The sequence below is a fragment of the Rutilus rutilus genome (genome assembly GCF_951802725.1).
Source record: "Rutilus rutilus genome assembly, chromosome: 11".
NCBI lineage: Eukaryota > Metazoa > Chordata > Actinopteri > Cypriniformes > Leuciscidae > Rutilus > Rutilus rutilus.
The window spans coordinates 3,867,881-3,882,880 of NC_140216.1; the positions used below are offsets into that span (position 1 = coordinate 3,867,881).

The window sequence follows — 15,000 nt, forward strand, 5'->3', positions numbered from 1 at the left end:
GATCAAACTATCGTGAGACAGACGCGCAGCTGTAACGTGTGGCCTGCTAGCCGTTCGTGTTCGCGCTGGTAACCGGAGAAATCCCGGGCTGGCCGCCGTCCGTGAACCATCACACAGCCAAAATAACAATAATAACATGGACGGAGCAGACTGCTGCTCTAACATCACTTCCGCCTCCCGAGCTGCCTCTCTGACTACATTTCCGCTCGAGTGCGAATTCCTGCCTGAAGTGAGTGCTGCTTAATCTTTAAACCGCGCCAATAATATGCAAGAACTGTCTGGGGAAATAAGCTTGAAGAATAAGCACTTTTAGTAGCACTGGAGCTAAGACGCGCTCGTGCGCTCTAGGGGTTCAAAACAGTGGCTGCCGTGACGTCACTTTTGCGGGAAAAACACGCGTGGTGGGTTTGTTTTGATAATGATGTGAGGTCGCATAGGTGTGTCGTGGTTAATACACAAGTGGAAGTGTAGGCATATTATTCATACAGATAGTTCTGTCACTGACAATATTTTTGCATTTAATCTCGAGCTATCTCTTTATCTAACCAACACACATAAATCAAAGTAAAACATTTCCACATTTAAAGGGACAGTTCACTCACAAACTTAAGTATTGTCATCATTTACTCACCCTCATGTTTCCAAACCTGTATGAGTTTCTTTCTTCTGTTGAACTCAAAAGAAGATATTTTAAAGAATGTCAGTAATCACACAGTTGATTGACTTCCATAGTATATATATTTTTTTCCTACTATGGAAGTCAATGGGGTCCAACTCAACAAGTCAACTGTCTGGTTACAGACATTCTTCAAAATATCTTCTTTTGTGCTCAACAGACACGTATACATGTTTGGAACAAATTATTGACAAAATTTTACATTTTAATTGTATTTACGTATTTAAATGTAAAACTTTTTTTTTTAATGCCCTGGTTTATGAGGTTCTATGAACAACATCAGATGTTAAACTGAAACCAGTTACCTGAGATCGTTAAACATTAAATTCAGCCTCAGCTTTTTCAGTTTGACATTTGATTAGTTTATAGACAGATTCCCGTCTGTGTTTACACAAGCGTGTCCATCTTCAGCAATGCTGTAGGTCAAAGATTATTTGAGTCACGATGACTTCAGAGGTCTAAATGAAATTGTAATGCATAATTTTGTCTGAATAAAATACAACTGAGCAAAAGTACAAGTTCAGTAATACTTCAGTGAGGTACAAATTCTCAAAAAATAATACTTATATAGATAGAATTATACATTTTCTACAGCCATGCGCTAGTTATTCTTAACACAGTCTGGTTGTTATAAAATGCTTATTTCTGTGCATGAATCATTATGAGTCTGAATTTGTGTTTCTGTACTGCACTACTCCTGCATAACAACAGCAGAGGGCGAGAGAGAGCCGTGTTGCAGGTGAGTTTTGATCCTGCATGGTTTTCATTGCAAATGGTCTTAAATATTTTCCAGTCACAGTCATTATTCAGTTAGCAGAACATGACGTGTTCAGCAAGCCAGACGATACTAAAGAATCAAATTAAAACACCGTCAGGCTTGCCAGGCTGCGGTTACAGAACTATTTCTAAAGAGTTTTGGCTCTTCCAAAGCTGATCGTGTCCAAATGGAAGATTTTTAACACTACTGCTACTCTTCCTAGGTGTGGCCATCCAACAGAAGCCACTCCAAGAGCACGATGTATTCCAGAAGGTTGCAAAAGAAGCCCAGAGTAATCTCAGAGAGTCTACAGGCCTCTCTTGCATTGGCTAAGGTTAGTGTCCACCATCAGGGACTGAACAATAATGGTGTGCATGGCAGGACAACAAGATGGAGGCCAAGAACATTTGCCAAACGGCCATGTGAATGAGCCAGAAGACTATGAAAAGAATGTTTTGTCATAATGAGTCCGAAATAGAACTGAATGGCTTAAATGTGAAGTGTTAAATTTGACAAAAAAGAACCTCCCAGATAATAGGGAACTTGCTTTGGCTGTCGTTCTGGAAAGGTTCTCTTGAAGTTATGAACAAACATTCTTCCAGTAACATTAATAGAATGTTCGTTCAGTGTTTATCTGATCTTTAACCCCTTCAAACCCTGCTTCCATTGAAATGGACATCACTTGTTTTATGTGTTAACCAATAAAATTGTATAATATGAGTAATGCCCGGTCACTAACTAGTCCCTGATCAACTAATCACAATGATAACTTAATCTGACTGAGCTTCAAGCGTCACAAAAGACAGGCACGGCTAACCGATTAGACAGGAGGAGTAAGCCCACTTTTTACCTAAATTATGCAAATGTATATTCAATTTACACCTTATATAATCAGGCCTGAAGGGGTTAATAATGTTCTCAAAACATTAGCACAAAAATGTTATTTATGGAATGTTTTTTTCCCTCTAATCTACTTCTTACTAGGAGAACATTCCAAAGTAACGTTCACGTAATGTTTGCAAAATGACAAAATGGAACATTCCCTCAATGTTTCCTCTAACGTTTGCATAAACAAGAGATGGACTGGATGTTTTTCAGAAAGAACATTTTTGTAACTTAATAGGATCATTATCAGAACGTATTTCTGTTCACTGCTGTACAGCCTCTTCTTGACCAGGACGTTTCGCCATCATTGTTGAAGCTGATCATTTTGCTTACGTGAAAATATACAATGTTTTGTTTGAACTTTTTCTAGTTATAGGAATTTAATAAAGGACTGATCTCAGTGTAGGTCAAATTTATGCAGGTTCACGGTTTTAAATGTGTGTGCCGGCTTTAAGCTGTAATTGTTTGGCTAAAGCCTTGACTAAATAATAAGGTAAGGAATTTAGGATCACACACAGCTCTGTTATTGAAGGAAATAACATTAGAAGCTGTTCAGCCTGCATGCGCTGACCACAATCCTGCCATTTACTCACTAAAAAACAAACACACTTGCTAATTCACACTCACTATCTCTTTTTCCAGCAAAAGCCTTTACAATTGAATGAATGTGAGTGGGAGTGTGTGTGTGTGTTTGTGGGTGGTGGTGGGTGAAAACACCCATTATGCTTTCACGTCACATATTGCCCAACAGCAGCTTCATCAAAGTTAATGTGTCCTGAGGTTGGCCCCAAGAATTTAGGACACAGGCACAGTTGGTTTTGTCCTGCTCGTTCCGAACTGACTTGCAGCCAGGCGCGCTATGGTGACAAGACGCACCAAAATGAAGGGTCCGGTCCTAGTAAAGAAAAAACGCATTACACGGTGGCAAACTTTCCTCTGTGCCAATGAAGCACAGACTCCCCACGGCACTGGAACAGTCCCAGTGCTTAGAGCCTCTGTTCTCATGCGGTACTGCACAGGTTCTGAGTCATGACGTATTTACTGACAACGCCGTGCGAGTTTTCGCACGAGCGCACCAGCAGCGCGGTAATGTACTTCATGGTCAGATAAACCTCGTCACTGCGTCTATTAGTTCTTTTCTCTCGCCTATCGGAATCATCGGGCTTGTCCTCTTGGAGTGCGCAATTCAATTGGGATTTTTCACCTTTCCTGTCAGATTTGGAAAAGTTTTACCGTTTCCCATCAACTCTCGTTCAGCCTGTGAGAATGAGGCGAGCCTGTCCCCGAGAGCTCGCGCTCCCGCTTCTGCTGGGATACCTGGTTTACCTGACGCGCGCGCAAGGTGGGTTCTCTTGATGATCTGGTTATAGGGTCATTTGTTTCACGCGCCTCTGCGATACGCATTTAAGCGAGGTAATGAATGGACGCATGCGTGTGTCCAGCTTCCAAAAGGCTAGACAGTGCATGGTGTGAGTGTTATATTTGTTTTTGGTGTTTAGATGCATGTTTGTGTGTGAAATGGAGGGATAAAATTAGCTAAAGCCGCAACTAATTCCTCTAAATAACAATTAAGTCTAGGTCAGTGACGTGACGCACATTGTTTTTGTGTTCGTTATTAAAGTTGAGTAAAATAGTTTAAAAATTCAGATTGATCTGAATAAATTCAAGTTATTTTTTCAATGCAGTTTAAAGTTAAGAAACATCTAGATTTTGTCTGGAGGCTCATTCAAAGGCTGACATTTTTGAGAGAATTAAATGTTAATAAGTATTATTTATTAAAATAATCACGCAAACATTCGTTTGTTAAAAAAATAAAAAAATAAATAATATAAAAAAATAAAAAGTCAAGCTAAATTCAAAGTCAGTTTGGCACGTCCAACATGCAAGAAGCTATTTTGTTTTCATTTGAAAAAAACAAAAAAAAAACATAAATCAGATAGATGCTTATCATGTGTGTTTTTTTAAAAAAATTCTCACTTTTTAATGAAAAATTTAGTTCAGGTCAAATGTAATAAACGTAAGAACTTGATATTTATGACTCCAAATTCATGATATTTGTAAAAAATAAAAAGTAAGTTTTCACTCTGCCTTAAAATTTTAGGATTAGTCAACTTGAAATGTGAATATGTATTAAGTGACAACTTGGATATTTGAGTTGACTCAACTTAAAATTTCAAGTTAGCATGAACACTTACTTTTTTAAGTTGAAACAACACATTTTTTACACTCAGCAATCCTAACACAAAATAAAGCCTCCATTCTGCTTTGTCCCATTGTTTTGTAGCTTTGCAGTCTATGTTTCAAATTTGTTTCCCCTTTTCTCACACAATATTCAGGTTTGATGTTTGAAGAGTTAAAATCCTTTAACTAAAGATCTAATTCCCTTAATGAATTTCATGTTCATCCACCACAAACCCCTGATATCTTCACATCAGCATAACAGACTCATCAATATGACACTAATGAATTTGTAACAAACGATTGATAGATGACAGGTTGTTTGTGGTTGGGTCAGATTGATTAGTCAGACTTCTGAACATGACTCAGAATGGATTTACCTCACTGACACCAACCTGTTAACCGTAACTCTTCAAATGGATCCCAAATAATGATGTTAACTTTTGTGTATTTCTGGAGGTATGAGATACTTGAATGCATCTAAAAAAAAAACCGCTGCACGTTTGGTGATGTGATCATATAACCTCAGTTTAATTTTTATAGCATAAATCTAAAACAATAACTCTCAGAGACACTGAATCAGAGGCTGTGAAAGTTCAGAGAGTTTACACAGGAACTGACTCACTCAAGCTGCTATTTTATTTCCTCTGTGTGAAGCCGTGTCACACTAATGATGGAATGAAGTTTCCTTATGAGAGATTTGTTAGGATTTGCTTGTTTACATCATGTGTATATGTGTGTACACTATAGTCAGGGTGGGACTCGTGCTAAAATGTGTGGATTTATGTGTGTACACACCTAAAAATAAAGGTTTCAAAAGGTTTTTGCGATAGAAGAACCATGTTTGGTTTCCCAGAGAGGCTTTCAGCGAACAGTTTAACCACTTTTTCTTAATGTATAGAATATTTGGATAATCTAAAGAACCTTTTTTCCACAAGAAAAAAATCTTTTGTTCATTGTAAATATTCCACGGATTTTTAAGATTCGGAATCATCAATGGCAAAAAAAAAACAACAAAAAAAAACATTATATTGTCAAAATGTGTCAAATATTAATAACTGAATATGTTCAATGTATGCTTTTTCCTGTGAGCTTTTCTTTTTTCTATGCATTTTCCCCCCATATATAGCTAAATAAAACCTGTAGCTGTAGTTTGCTAAATAATTTTGTCAGATAAATACTTTAACCAAGTTTAGTGTTTTGTTCTTCCCTCATATTTGAAATATGTATAATACATATATATATACACACACACACACACACACACACACACACAGTATATATATATACACACATATATATATATATATATATATATACACTGTAAAAAGTGAACAGTTGGATCAACTTAAAAAAATTACTTCAATTGGTAACACCTAAATAAATTAAGTTTTCTCAACTTAAATTATCACGTTTTATCGTGAAAACGTGATAATTTAAGTTGAGAAAACTTAATTTCTTTACGTTCAACTGTTCACTTTTTACAGTGTAAATATATATTATTATGTATAATATATATATTCCTCATATTTTGATGGTTTAATCGCACTAGTACAGGGTAATTAAAAACAGATATAGTCCAGACATCACTTTTGGCCACTACTATATGTGGATTCATTTTTAAACTGATTTCAGATCCTCTTTATGTTTACAGCATTTCTTTAACCCTCAGTTGGTATAGCTTTCCACTGCCACAATGCCCAAAACAATATAACTTCCCTCACTTGACCCTATTCAGGTTGTGTCCTTTTGACACACAAAGGTCTTTGGTAGTTCATGCCATTCATACCATCTTCGCTCTGGTTATAACCTTGAATTCTCCAAATGTCTTGATGTCCTTCTCATTACCCCTGTTCGAGGTAATGTATCCTCAAATGTGCATTCTTAGGAGTAACACTCTATTTAAACTGGTTTGTTTGTACCAGTCTCTCCGCTAGGACGTGTATTCTTGCTGGAGTTGGAGAGTTTTCCCAAAGCTGGACAGGAGGAAGGGTTCGAGGCGGCGACGCACGCCTGCATCGCTCACGGGGCCCGGGTGGCGTCTGGGGCCGACCTGCAGCACGCTGTGTTGGAATGTGCTTTCTCAGCCTGCTCGCGTGGTTGGCTCTCCGGACCGAGCGTGGGGTAAGAACATTAATTACCTGAAGAACAGGGCTTATGCTGTATAGGTCAGAGTGCTGCATTGTTGGGGGTAATGCATTATAACGTCAGTTATGTAATCAGATTACTTTTTACAAGTAACTAGTAAAGTAACACTCTTTTTGAACTAAATATCTGACTTTTTCAAATAAGTAACACAAGATACTTGACTGACAGCTCTCCTGTCCCCATGTTGAGAGGAATCTGTGTGCATGTGTGAACATGATGGTTATTGTAGTTCTAGCCTATATAGACAAAGACACATTCAGTCTTCCTAAAAATTAATAAAAACTGTGAAATGCAAACACTGAATATTACACGAAGAATTAAATGTGTTAAATAATACAAATATACTTTATGCACTTAATCTCACTTTATTAGCCAATGTCTTTGCTGCTGACCTTTTAACCCTTTAACTGTCCCCCTTTTTTTCGCATAGACAAAAAAAATCACTTTACAAACATAAATGGTTGTAATTCAAGAATGCTTTGGAATATAGACATATGGTCGGTCTTGTTTTTAAGAAGACATTTGCCAGATTATTGTAGAAGTGAAATAAATTATGAAAGTGAAACAGAAAAAAAGTTATGTAAGTTTGAGTTTATGAAAATGTACAATGTAAAAATATAATTATTTATATTTTATATAAAATATATATATTACAAAATATATTTTACTCTAAAACTGCTAGAAAATTAAAGCCAAAAATCTAAACAAGTTGTGTTCCAAATTTTAGGTTAATATCTCAAAAAATGAGCTTTCAGTAAGATTTTATTTGGGCGCAGTACCAAACTCTTTCACTAGATGGACAGCCAGCTTCCTTACTGACCATATAAGGGCGCCTCCATTTTCATATACGTTTTGAGTGATCTGATCCATGTATTTCCATAATTTCATACAATTTATGAAGTATACATCCTATTTAGAAATAGTATGGGTGTTTTGGCAGTATTTGATTTGATTTCAACCTCTAATAAACATAAAAAGAGCACATATGCGCGTTATAGCTCGCTGCCGCATCACAAATCGAGAATCCATAATATTTTTCTTTATATTCAAAACATTTTCAGACCTTTTTTTCTCATAAAATTGAATTGGTGTTATCTTTTGAACTCCTGGCATGAAAACAAACTGAGGTTTCTACCAATCTTTCATGATTTTTCATGTTTATTTCTATTTCAAAATAAAGGCCTAAACACACTGAATATGAAATATTCTTGTTGCAAATTGATAAATTACTGCTCCTCTGTAATTTATTTAAAAAAACAGCCACCAAATATGAAAACTAGAGATTGTAAGCTTTCAAATGATATATAGTCTGTCGATATTACTTTAGGTTTTTACTAAGATATTATTGTTCTAAAAATATATGGGCAAACGTCCCACCTGTGGGACGGTGACAGTTAAGTGATCCAATTCAAACGCACTAAGCAAAAATGACTAAGTATCACATTTGTGTTTAATTTTTGGTTTTTATTGCTTAAGTAAAAGTGTTGGGCTGCGTCTGAAATCGCATTCTCTCTTTGAATAAGTAATTATTTCACGCTAAAACAGTATGTGCTATACCGTATGAGTGTGTGGGTGGACGTACTACATTCACCATGTTGTCACTGTCATGTGACCTACTAGCATCAGTTGCGTCACTTCACTGTCATTCACAAATCCTCTCCCGTGGCCTCATGGGATAGTAAAGTGCCCGTCATATGCACACTTCAGAATCTCACCGGAAGTAGTAGGTCATCCGGGTACTTTTTGCAGACTCTTTTATGAGTACTGTGAATTCAGACATCTTTTGTGACATACTGTTTTTCGCCTACTATATAGTAGGGAAGTATGCAGCCTGTAACTTTCTTCTCATTCGTCCTATTCTTCTGCGATCCAGAATGGCAGCACAGCTGAAAGGTTTATTTTGAGATGTGCCATCTACTGTAGAGGCATACATCTGCTTTTCCTTCAGCTTGAGGCTTATTCATTTCACTTTTGGTGTGAAAGGGCCTTTCATTTTTGTTATTAAAAACAAAGCAAGCAAGCAAGCCAAGCCCAGGTGAGAAAAAGTAACGTAATGCAATATTGTAATCATTATTTTTTAAAAGGAACTTTCACAAACTGTGAACGGACATTGTGCTTTTTTTAGGCATGATAATGAGATACGTTGCTTGCGTATATATATGTGTTTTTGTGTGTGATTGCAAGACGGAGAGAGTCCTACCTGTGAATTCAGCCAGAACATTCCCATTTACACCTCAGGGCCTGAGAGAAATGGACCTGAGCTGCTGTGAGGGAACATATCAGCACCTTCCATGTGTTCATTTTCTCTGCTGCTCTATTGCTGAGCTGTATTACTTTACCACTGAGCACAAATCCCAAAATAATTATCACATTGAAAATGTGGTCCAAAACGACTGAAACATATACTGTTGTCCCAAAAAGTACATCACCTAAGCAAAACATATCAAACAGATTGGCATCTGCCAAGTATTTTTATATATTACATTATATATTGTTAAAATAGATTATAATCTGGCAATTTGGTTTGATGTTATATTTTCATAATGTTACATTTTATTTATTCTTTATCCTTAAATATGGTCTTGGGGTCACATTCCAAATATTTTCATGATTTGTTATCACAACTTTTAATCTTTTGTCAAATCAACTTAGAATGTGGCTCAGATAACATAATATTTTGAGTTTATATTTATTAAACTAATCTCCTTTATTGTATTAACACATTTTTAATTTTATTTCAATGAACTCAAAATTTTAAGGCAACCAGGTAACTTACTTTTTTAAGTTAAGCCAACAATAATTGTTTACAGTGAATCATTTGGAGCAGTAAAGCCAAACGCAGAACGACCATAAACAGTTTTCTTCCTAGGGATAATTAAAAGGATTATGATTAGATGATCTGGCTGAATACATACTAACATGAGGTGGCAGCAACTCTTGAAGATATTTGGGTAACAAATAATAGGACTTCATAAATAAAAATACGTGTGTTTCCCGTCTAATATGTAATGACGTCCAATTTAAAAGGGAATACGGTTGACAGTGATGCGTTCGGTAAGGTTCATTAATAATCAGTCTAATAGCTGCATGATATAATTATACACATCACCATAGTCAAATAACGGTAAAATAGTGGTAGTAGATATTTCTTGGCTGACATAGTGAACGTAGATTTATATTGATATAAGAAACCAAGTCTAGATTTAACTTTCTTCTGAAGAGTGAAAGTTAAAGAGCTATATATATGAAGATACCACTTCAAGTTTTGCCCCATTTAGGGATGTATTATCTTTATTACACGGTTGGTTTCTTCTCTCTGAACCACATTATCTTAATTTTTGTGCTATTCAAGACTACATTTCAATCATTAAAAGCTTCTTGAATACTATTAAAACTATCCTACCCTAATCCTAACTTCATCATATGATGATCCTATAGAGTAAATAATGGTATCATCCGCGTATAGGTGAATATAGGTTTTCTCACTGTACAGATAGCCTTGGAAACACTATTAATGTAAACTTAAAACAGGGTTGAAGCCAACACAGAGCCTTGAGGAACCCCTCTGTGAAGAGGCTCAGATAGTTGTTGTTTAATCTTTACATGTTGGGATCTACTAAATAGATAATTAGAGAACCAAGATAAAGGTAAACTAGATGCGCCAATACTACGAAATCTGGATAACAGAATAGAGTGATCAACTGTATCAAAAGCTTTATACATTTATAAGAATTGATCCAAGAGTGTTAAAACACATGAGGGAGCTGATGGAGGACGATAGCAACCTTTGAACTACTGGCAAAGTGTGTGTGTATAAATCTAACTATATTAAGTTTAATTTTTGCTTACAAGAAAACAATGGCTTAGGCTTAAGAAAAACAAGCCTATTTCAAGACATATTGTTTGTTCTAAGCTTTACACGACTTTCTAATAGGTCCGGACTACAAAATTCAGTGCATTCTGTTGTTATCAAGTATGAATTTATGCATGTTTGAGGCCTTTGTTGAATATCACTTGCATCTGTGAGTTTCGGCAAAAGGAGTGGCCTTCCCTTCAGAACAACCTATAGATTACACAAGGATTTTTGGGATGTGACGCATACATTTCACGTTAATGACACACACATGGATATCTCCTTGCAATCTAACCTCAAGACAATCTACCTCGGTTCAGCTGAGTCTTCATCACTAAACTTTGGCACAGGGTGTTTCCTAGTAACTTAACACTGTCCCAAGAGAGTCTCATAAGGACTCATGCAGTCTGGTTGTGGTTTGAGCCTCCCTCGGCACTCGCTCAGACATACCCACATGCTCATAATTCTGATTAAGACTTCACAGCTGAGTGTTAAAAGGTGAGGTAAGCAACTTACTTCCCTCACAAACATTTGGAGGAATGCCTCTAAAAGAATTGGGACAAAACAGACAGACATTCTTGGCTGTGTAATATGCCCAGTATATTCAGAAACCTCGACTGAACTCTTAGAAATAAGGTTCTATTTAAGGTTCTTGACTCAATTTTAAAGAGCCCTTCATGCCAAGAGAAATGTCTTAAATTATTGCATAATACCTTCATGTTTAAGAGGTTTTTTTTTTTTTTTTTTTTTGCTGTTTAACTCATAAAATATTAATTTAAATAAAAAATGTATTAAAACAAAATGAATCTATTAAATTGACCCTATATGCTATTTTAAAGGTTCCTCATTTTGTTTTAAAGTCTCCTACAATAGGTTCACATGCATCCAAGGTCAAAAACACTTCTGAAAGAACACACACATTTTCTCATAATATACATTGCACTTCACCTCATTTCTCAAATAGTCTGAAAACAGTTAGTTCGAAGATTCAGTCTCTCTAAACCCCGCCTTTCTGAGAGCCTGCTCTGCTCTGATTGGTTAGACGGCCCAGTCTGTTGTGATTGGTCGAGCGCTTACAGCGTGTGTCGGAAACGAAACGCCTATTACTACATCTGAACTTCAGCTCCAGAAGCTTCCTCAGGGCTTGACACACACAGTGATACGAATGATGGCTACGAATGAGCAGAAAATAGCATCTTCTCGACACGTCGACAACACGAACCAAACTCTTCCAGTCTCGGCTACAACTACAGTGTTTGAGGGCGGGGCAAAGTAGACGTTACGGGCAGCCAATTAACACTGGCATTATGCAAATTTGTTACATTGTTGCGTAGGTTTGTGCAGGAAGTGGGACTCGTTTCAGGCCGTTCAGAATCGATCGTTTCTTTTTGGAGAAAATAACTTTAATTGTCATGCAAAACTCTGGAGACCTTTTACATTCACAAACAACTATATAACACACTGCACGAAAGGTAATATCCCAGGGAAAAAAGAAAGAACACATAATAGGAGCACTTTAAATCAACAAAATGATCCCATGACGGGATAATCCGTGCGGTTTTGTCGTAAAAATATACATATTTAAAACTTTATAAACGAAAATAACTGGCTTCCGGTAGCGGTTGACGCGCGTTCACGGAGATGGATGCTGGCGTATGACGTAGGACGTAGCGTAGGAAGCGTCGTGACGTAGAACGAAGTTATTTTCGTTTATAAAGTTTTAAATATGTATATTTTTACGACAAAACCGCACGGGTTACCCTCAGAAGGCCTTCGTTTATCCCCCTGGAGCCGGATGGATTACTTTTGTGAAGGATGCATGCACATTTTGGGACTTGAAGGAGGTGGACCCCATTGCTTCACATTATAACCACTGAAAGATCTAAGACATTTTCTAAAATAACTGAAAAAAGAATTGACATATACATCTCGAACGGCTTGAGGGTGAGTAAATCATGGGTTAAATATCATTTTTGGCCGAACTATCCCTTTAAGGTTCTATATAGAACCTTTCTTTCTAAGAGTGACATCTTGAAGTCAAGTTTTATAAAATGGATGTGACCTATTGTAAAATGAGCATAAATGCAAATGCCACATTCTATACTGACGTGACAGATCACTAATATTTCAGTCTTTCTGCTTCAAATTTTCATGTTTAATTCAATGTGTTACTTGCCGTTTCTTTGTAATTATTTGTGAATTTTATAAGCAGTTTATGGGTGAAAATTGTTTCAAAGTTAATCCTACTCCGTTTTTTGTTGTTTTTTCAGTGCATGTAATGAAGGGATTTTCCAACTTTTTAATGCCAAGGACCTCCAAATATTATGAGTCCCTCGTGGCTTATTGCCTTTTTAATCACTTTTTTGACAGACACACTCAGAAAATGGTGGGAGACACAAACTTTGAAAACATGCACACATGATAGAAAACAGACCTGTGATGTGAATTTATACAAACACTGGAGACATTAGCAATGTGACGGGGATGTACCGCATAAGGTGTGTGTGTGTGTGTTTGTGTATGCAAGTTGAAATGTGCATGAGCTGCATATGTAAGCAGAATTTAACAGCGACATCATGTCTGTTGCCTTTATAAGGGAGAGGACAAAAAAATGAAAGAAAAAATTCTTCTAATTCACTTCCAACTGTGATTGTGATTTCAGGAGCACAGTGTGCAGCGGCGTCCCGGGGACTTTGAGGCCAGTCGACGTTCAGCTGGAGAACTTGACCGCCGACACTGAGAGACTGGGCGTGTTCTGTGTGAAAGATAGCGGTCAGTTTTAAATCACTGAAACTAAGAAACTGGAGAAGGGGGATGTGTTTTTTTTTCACTTATGAGGGATCACGAGGGAATATTTCATGTAGCACATACCTAATTACTTTGGCCTGTTTCATATACTGCATGTGAAAGAACCAGAACAATAGCATGTGAGTAGAGGAGTTTTCAAACTTTTTATGACAAGGAGCCCAAATGTGATGATCCTCTTGAGAGAGACTTCTTTCCTAAAAAAAATGTCATACATTTTACACTGGTAAAAAGCTTTTTAATGTTTTTAAAAGAAGTCTCTTCTGCTCACCAAGGCTGCATTTATTTGATCAAAAATAGAGTAAAAACAGTAATATTATGGAATATTTTTACAATTCAAATTTTTTTTTTTAATGAAATTTATTTATTTGATGGCAATGCTGAATTTTCAGCGTCATTACTTCAGTCCTCAGTGTCACATGATGCTTCAGAAATCATTCTAATATGCTGATTTGCTGCTCAAGAAACATTTCTGATTATTATTAATGTTGTGTACAATTTTTTTACAGGATTCTTTGATTAATAGAAAGTTCAAAAGAGCAGCATTTCTCTGAAATAGAAAGCTTTTGATACATTATACACTACCATTCAAAGGTTTGGAGTCAGTAAGAGTTTTTTTGATACTTTTATTCAGCAAGGATGCATTAAATTGATCAAAAGTGAGAGTAAAGACATTTATAATGTTACAAAAGCTTTCTATTTTTTTTTTTTTTTTAGCATAAATTCTTGCCTATGTTTGAAAAAACTAAATAAATAAAGGTAAGAAACTAAATCTGACTTAATCCAGATCATTTTAGCACTTAGTTGGTAGTTAGTTTACAGACAAACTCCAGTAACTGTTTTATAATTTATGACTGTTATTAGAGGGATTTTTCAATATGGTGACCCTGAAATGACTTTTTCTCTATCTACTCTTTCTGAATGCGCTATTTTCTGTATCTGTTGCAGAAATGCTGTGTGTGTAAAAGCACAATGTGAAAGCACCTTATATGTAATTCATCCTTTTCACTTTATTAACTCTTCTCCTTTATGTCTGACCCTGTTCCACTTCCCCTTCTTCCATCAGATGCTCCATGTGGGCAGCCGCCTTCATTCCCGCACTCACATCTGCAGGGGAAAACTGGGCTGGATCTGGGCGATGAAGTCCTGTACACCTGTGAGCCAGGACACACACTGCCCGATGGAGAAACAGCCTTCAGTCTGCTTTGTGACAGCTGTGGAGAATGGTACGGTCTGGTGCAGAACTGCGTCAAAGGTGAGCTGCAAACTCATCGGTGAGCCGAACGTGAGAAAGAGACTCCGAGATGCTCAATTCTAGAGGTTCAAAGGGTTTATTTGGCTTTCGGGTGTAGCTGCGTAGACTTCAGTATGTTTTATTTGTTGCAGATGATCCTGAAGGCCACATCGACTATGAGGATAAGTTCACAGATGGCCATCTCTTGGAGAATCCCGGGGAGGAGCATCATATTTCCTTGATTCCAGGAGGAACGCAGTCAACTGATCGTGAAGTAGAAGTAGAAGAATCCCCTCCTGAACCTGAGCATGAACGGACGGTTGTGTCAGAGGAGGAGGAGAATGATGAAGATTCAACAGTATCAGTCACTGAACCTCCAGTGTCTCAGCTCAGTCAGAAACACATGTTCTGGTTTCCTTCAGAGGCCTTCCAGGAAGAGAAGGAGCATCCGGGTATCACTACGG

The 15,000-nt window shown here is 36.9% G+C and overlaps 2 protein-coding genes across 2 annotated transcripts in view; one reads left to right on the forward strand and one right to left on the reverse strand.

The window, feature by feature from the left end:
* Positions 1-388, reverse strand: part of fbxl2 (F-box and leucine-rich repeat protein 2) — a 14,546-nt gene extending 14,158 nt beyond the window's left edge. The window contains exon 1 of the mRNA XM_084423995.1: positions 1-388. This exon is cut by the window's left edge and continues 111 nt beyond it. Coding sequence (XP_084280121.1) covers positions 1-165 — 165 coding nt within the window. The 5' untranslated portion in view covers positions 166-388.
* A 3,041-nt stretch (positions 389-3,429) lies between these two features.
* susd5 (sushi domain containing 5) overlaps positions 3,430-15,000 on the forward strand; it is a 12,789-nt gene continuing 1,218 nt past the window's right edge. Inside the window, exons 1-5 of the mRNA XM_084423991.1 lie at positions 3,430-3,660; positions 6,422-6,620; positions 13,160-13,269; positions 14,369-14,557; positions 14,689-15,000. The exon at positions 14,689-15,000 is cut by the window's right edge and continues 1,218 nt beyond it. Coding sequence (XP_084280117.1) covers positions 3,585-3,660; positions 6,422-6,620; positions 13,160-13,269; positions 14,369-14,557; positions 14,689-15,000 — 886 coding nt within the window. The 5' untranslated portion in view covers positions 3,430-3,584. The remainder of the gene's footprint in view (positions 3,661-6,421; positions 6,621-13,159; positions 13,270-14,368; positions 14,558-14,688) is intronic.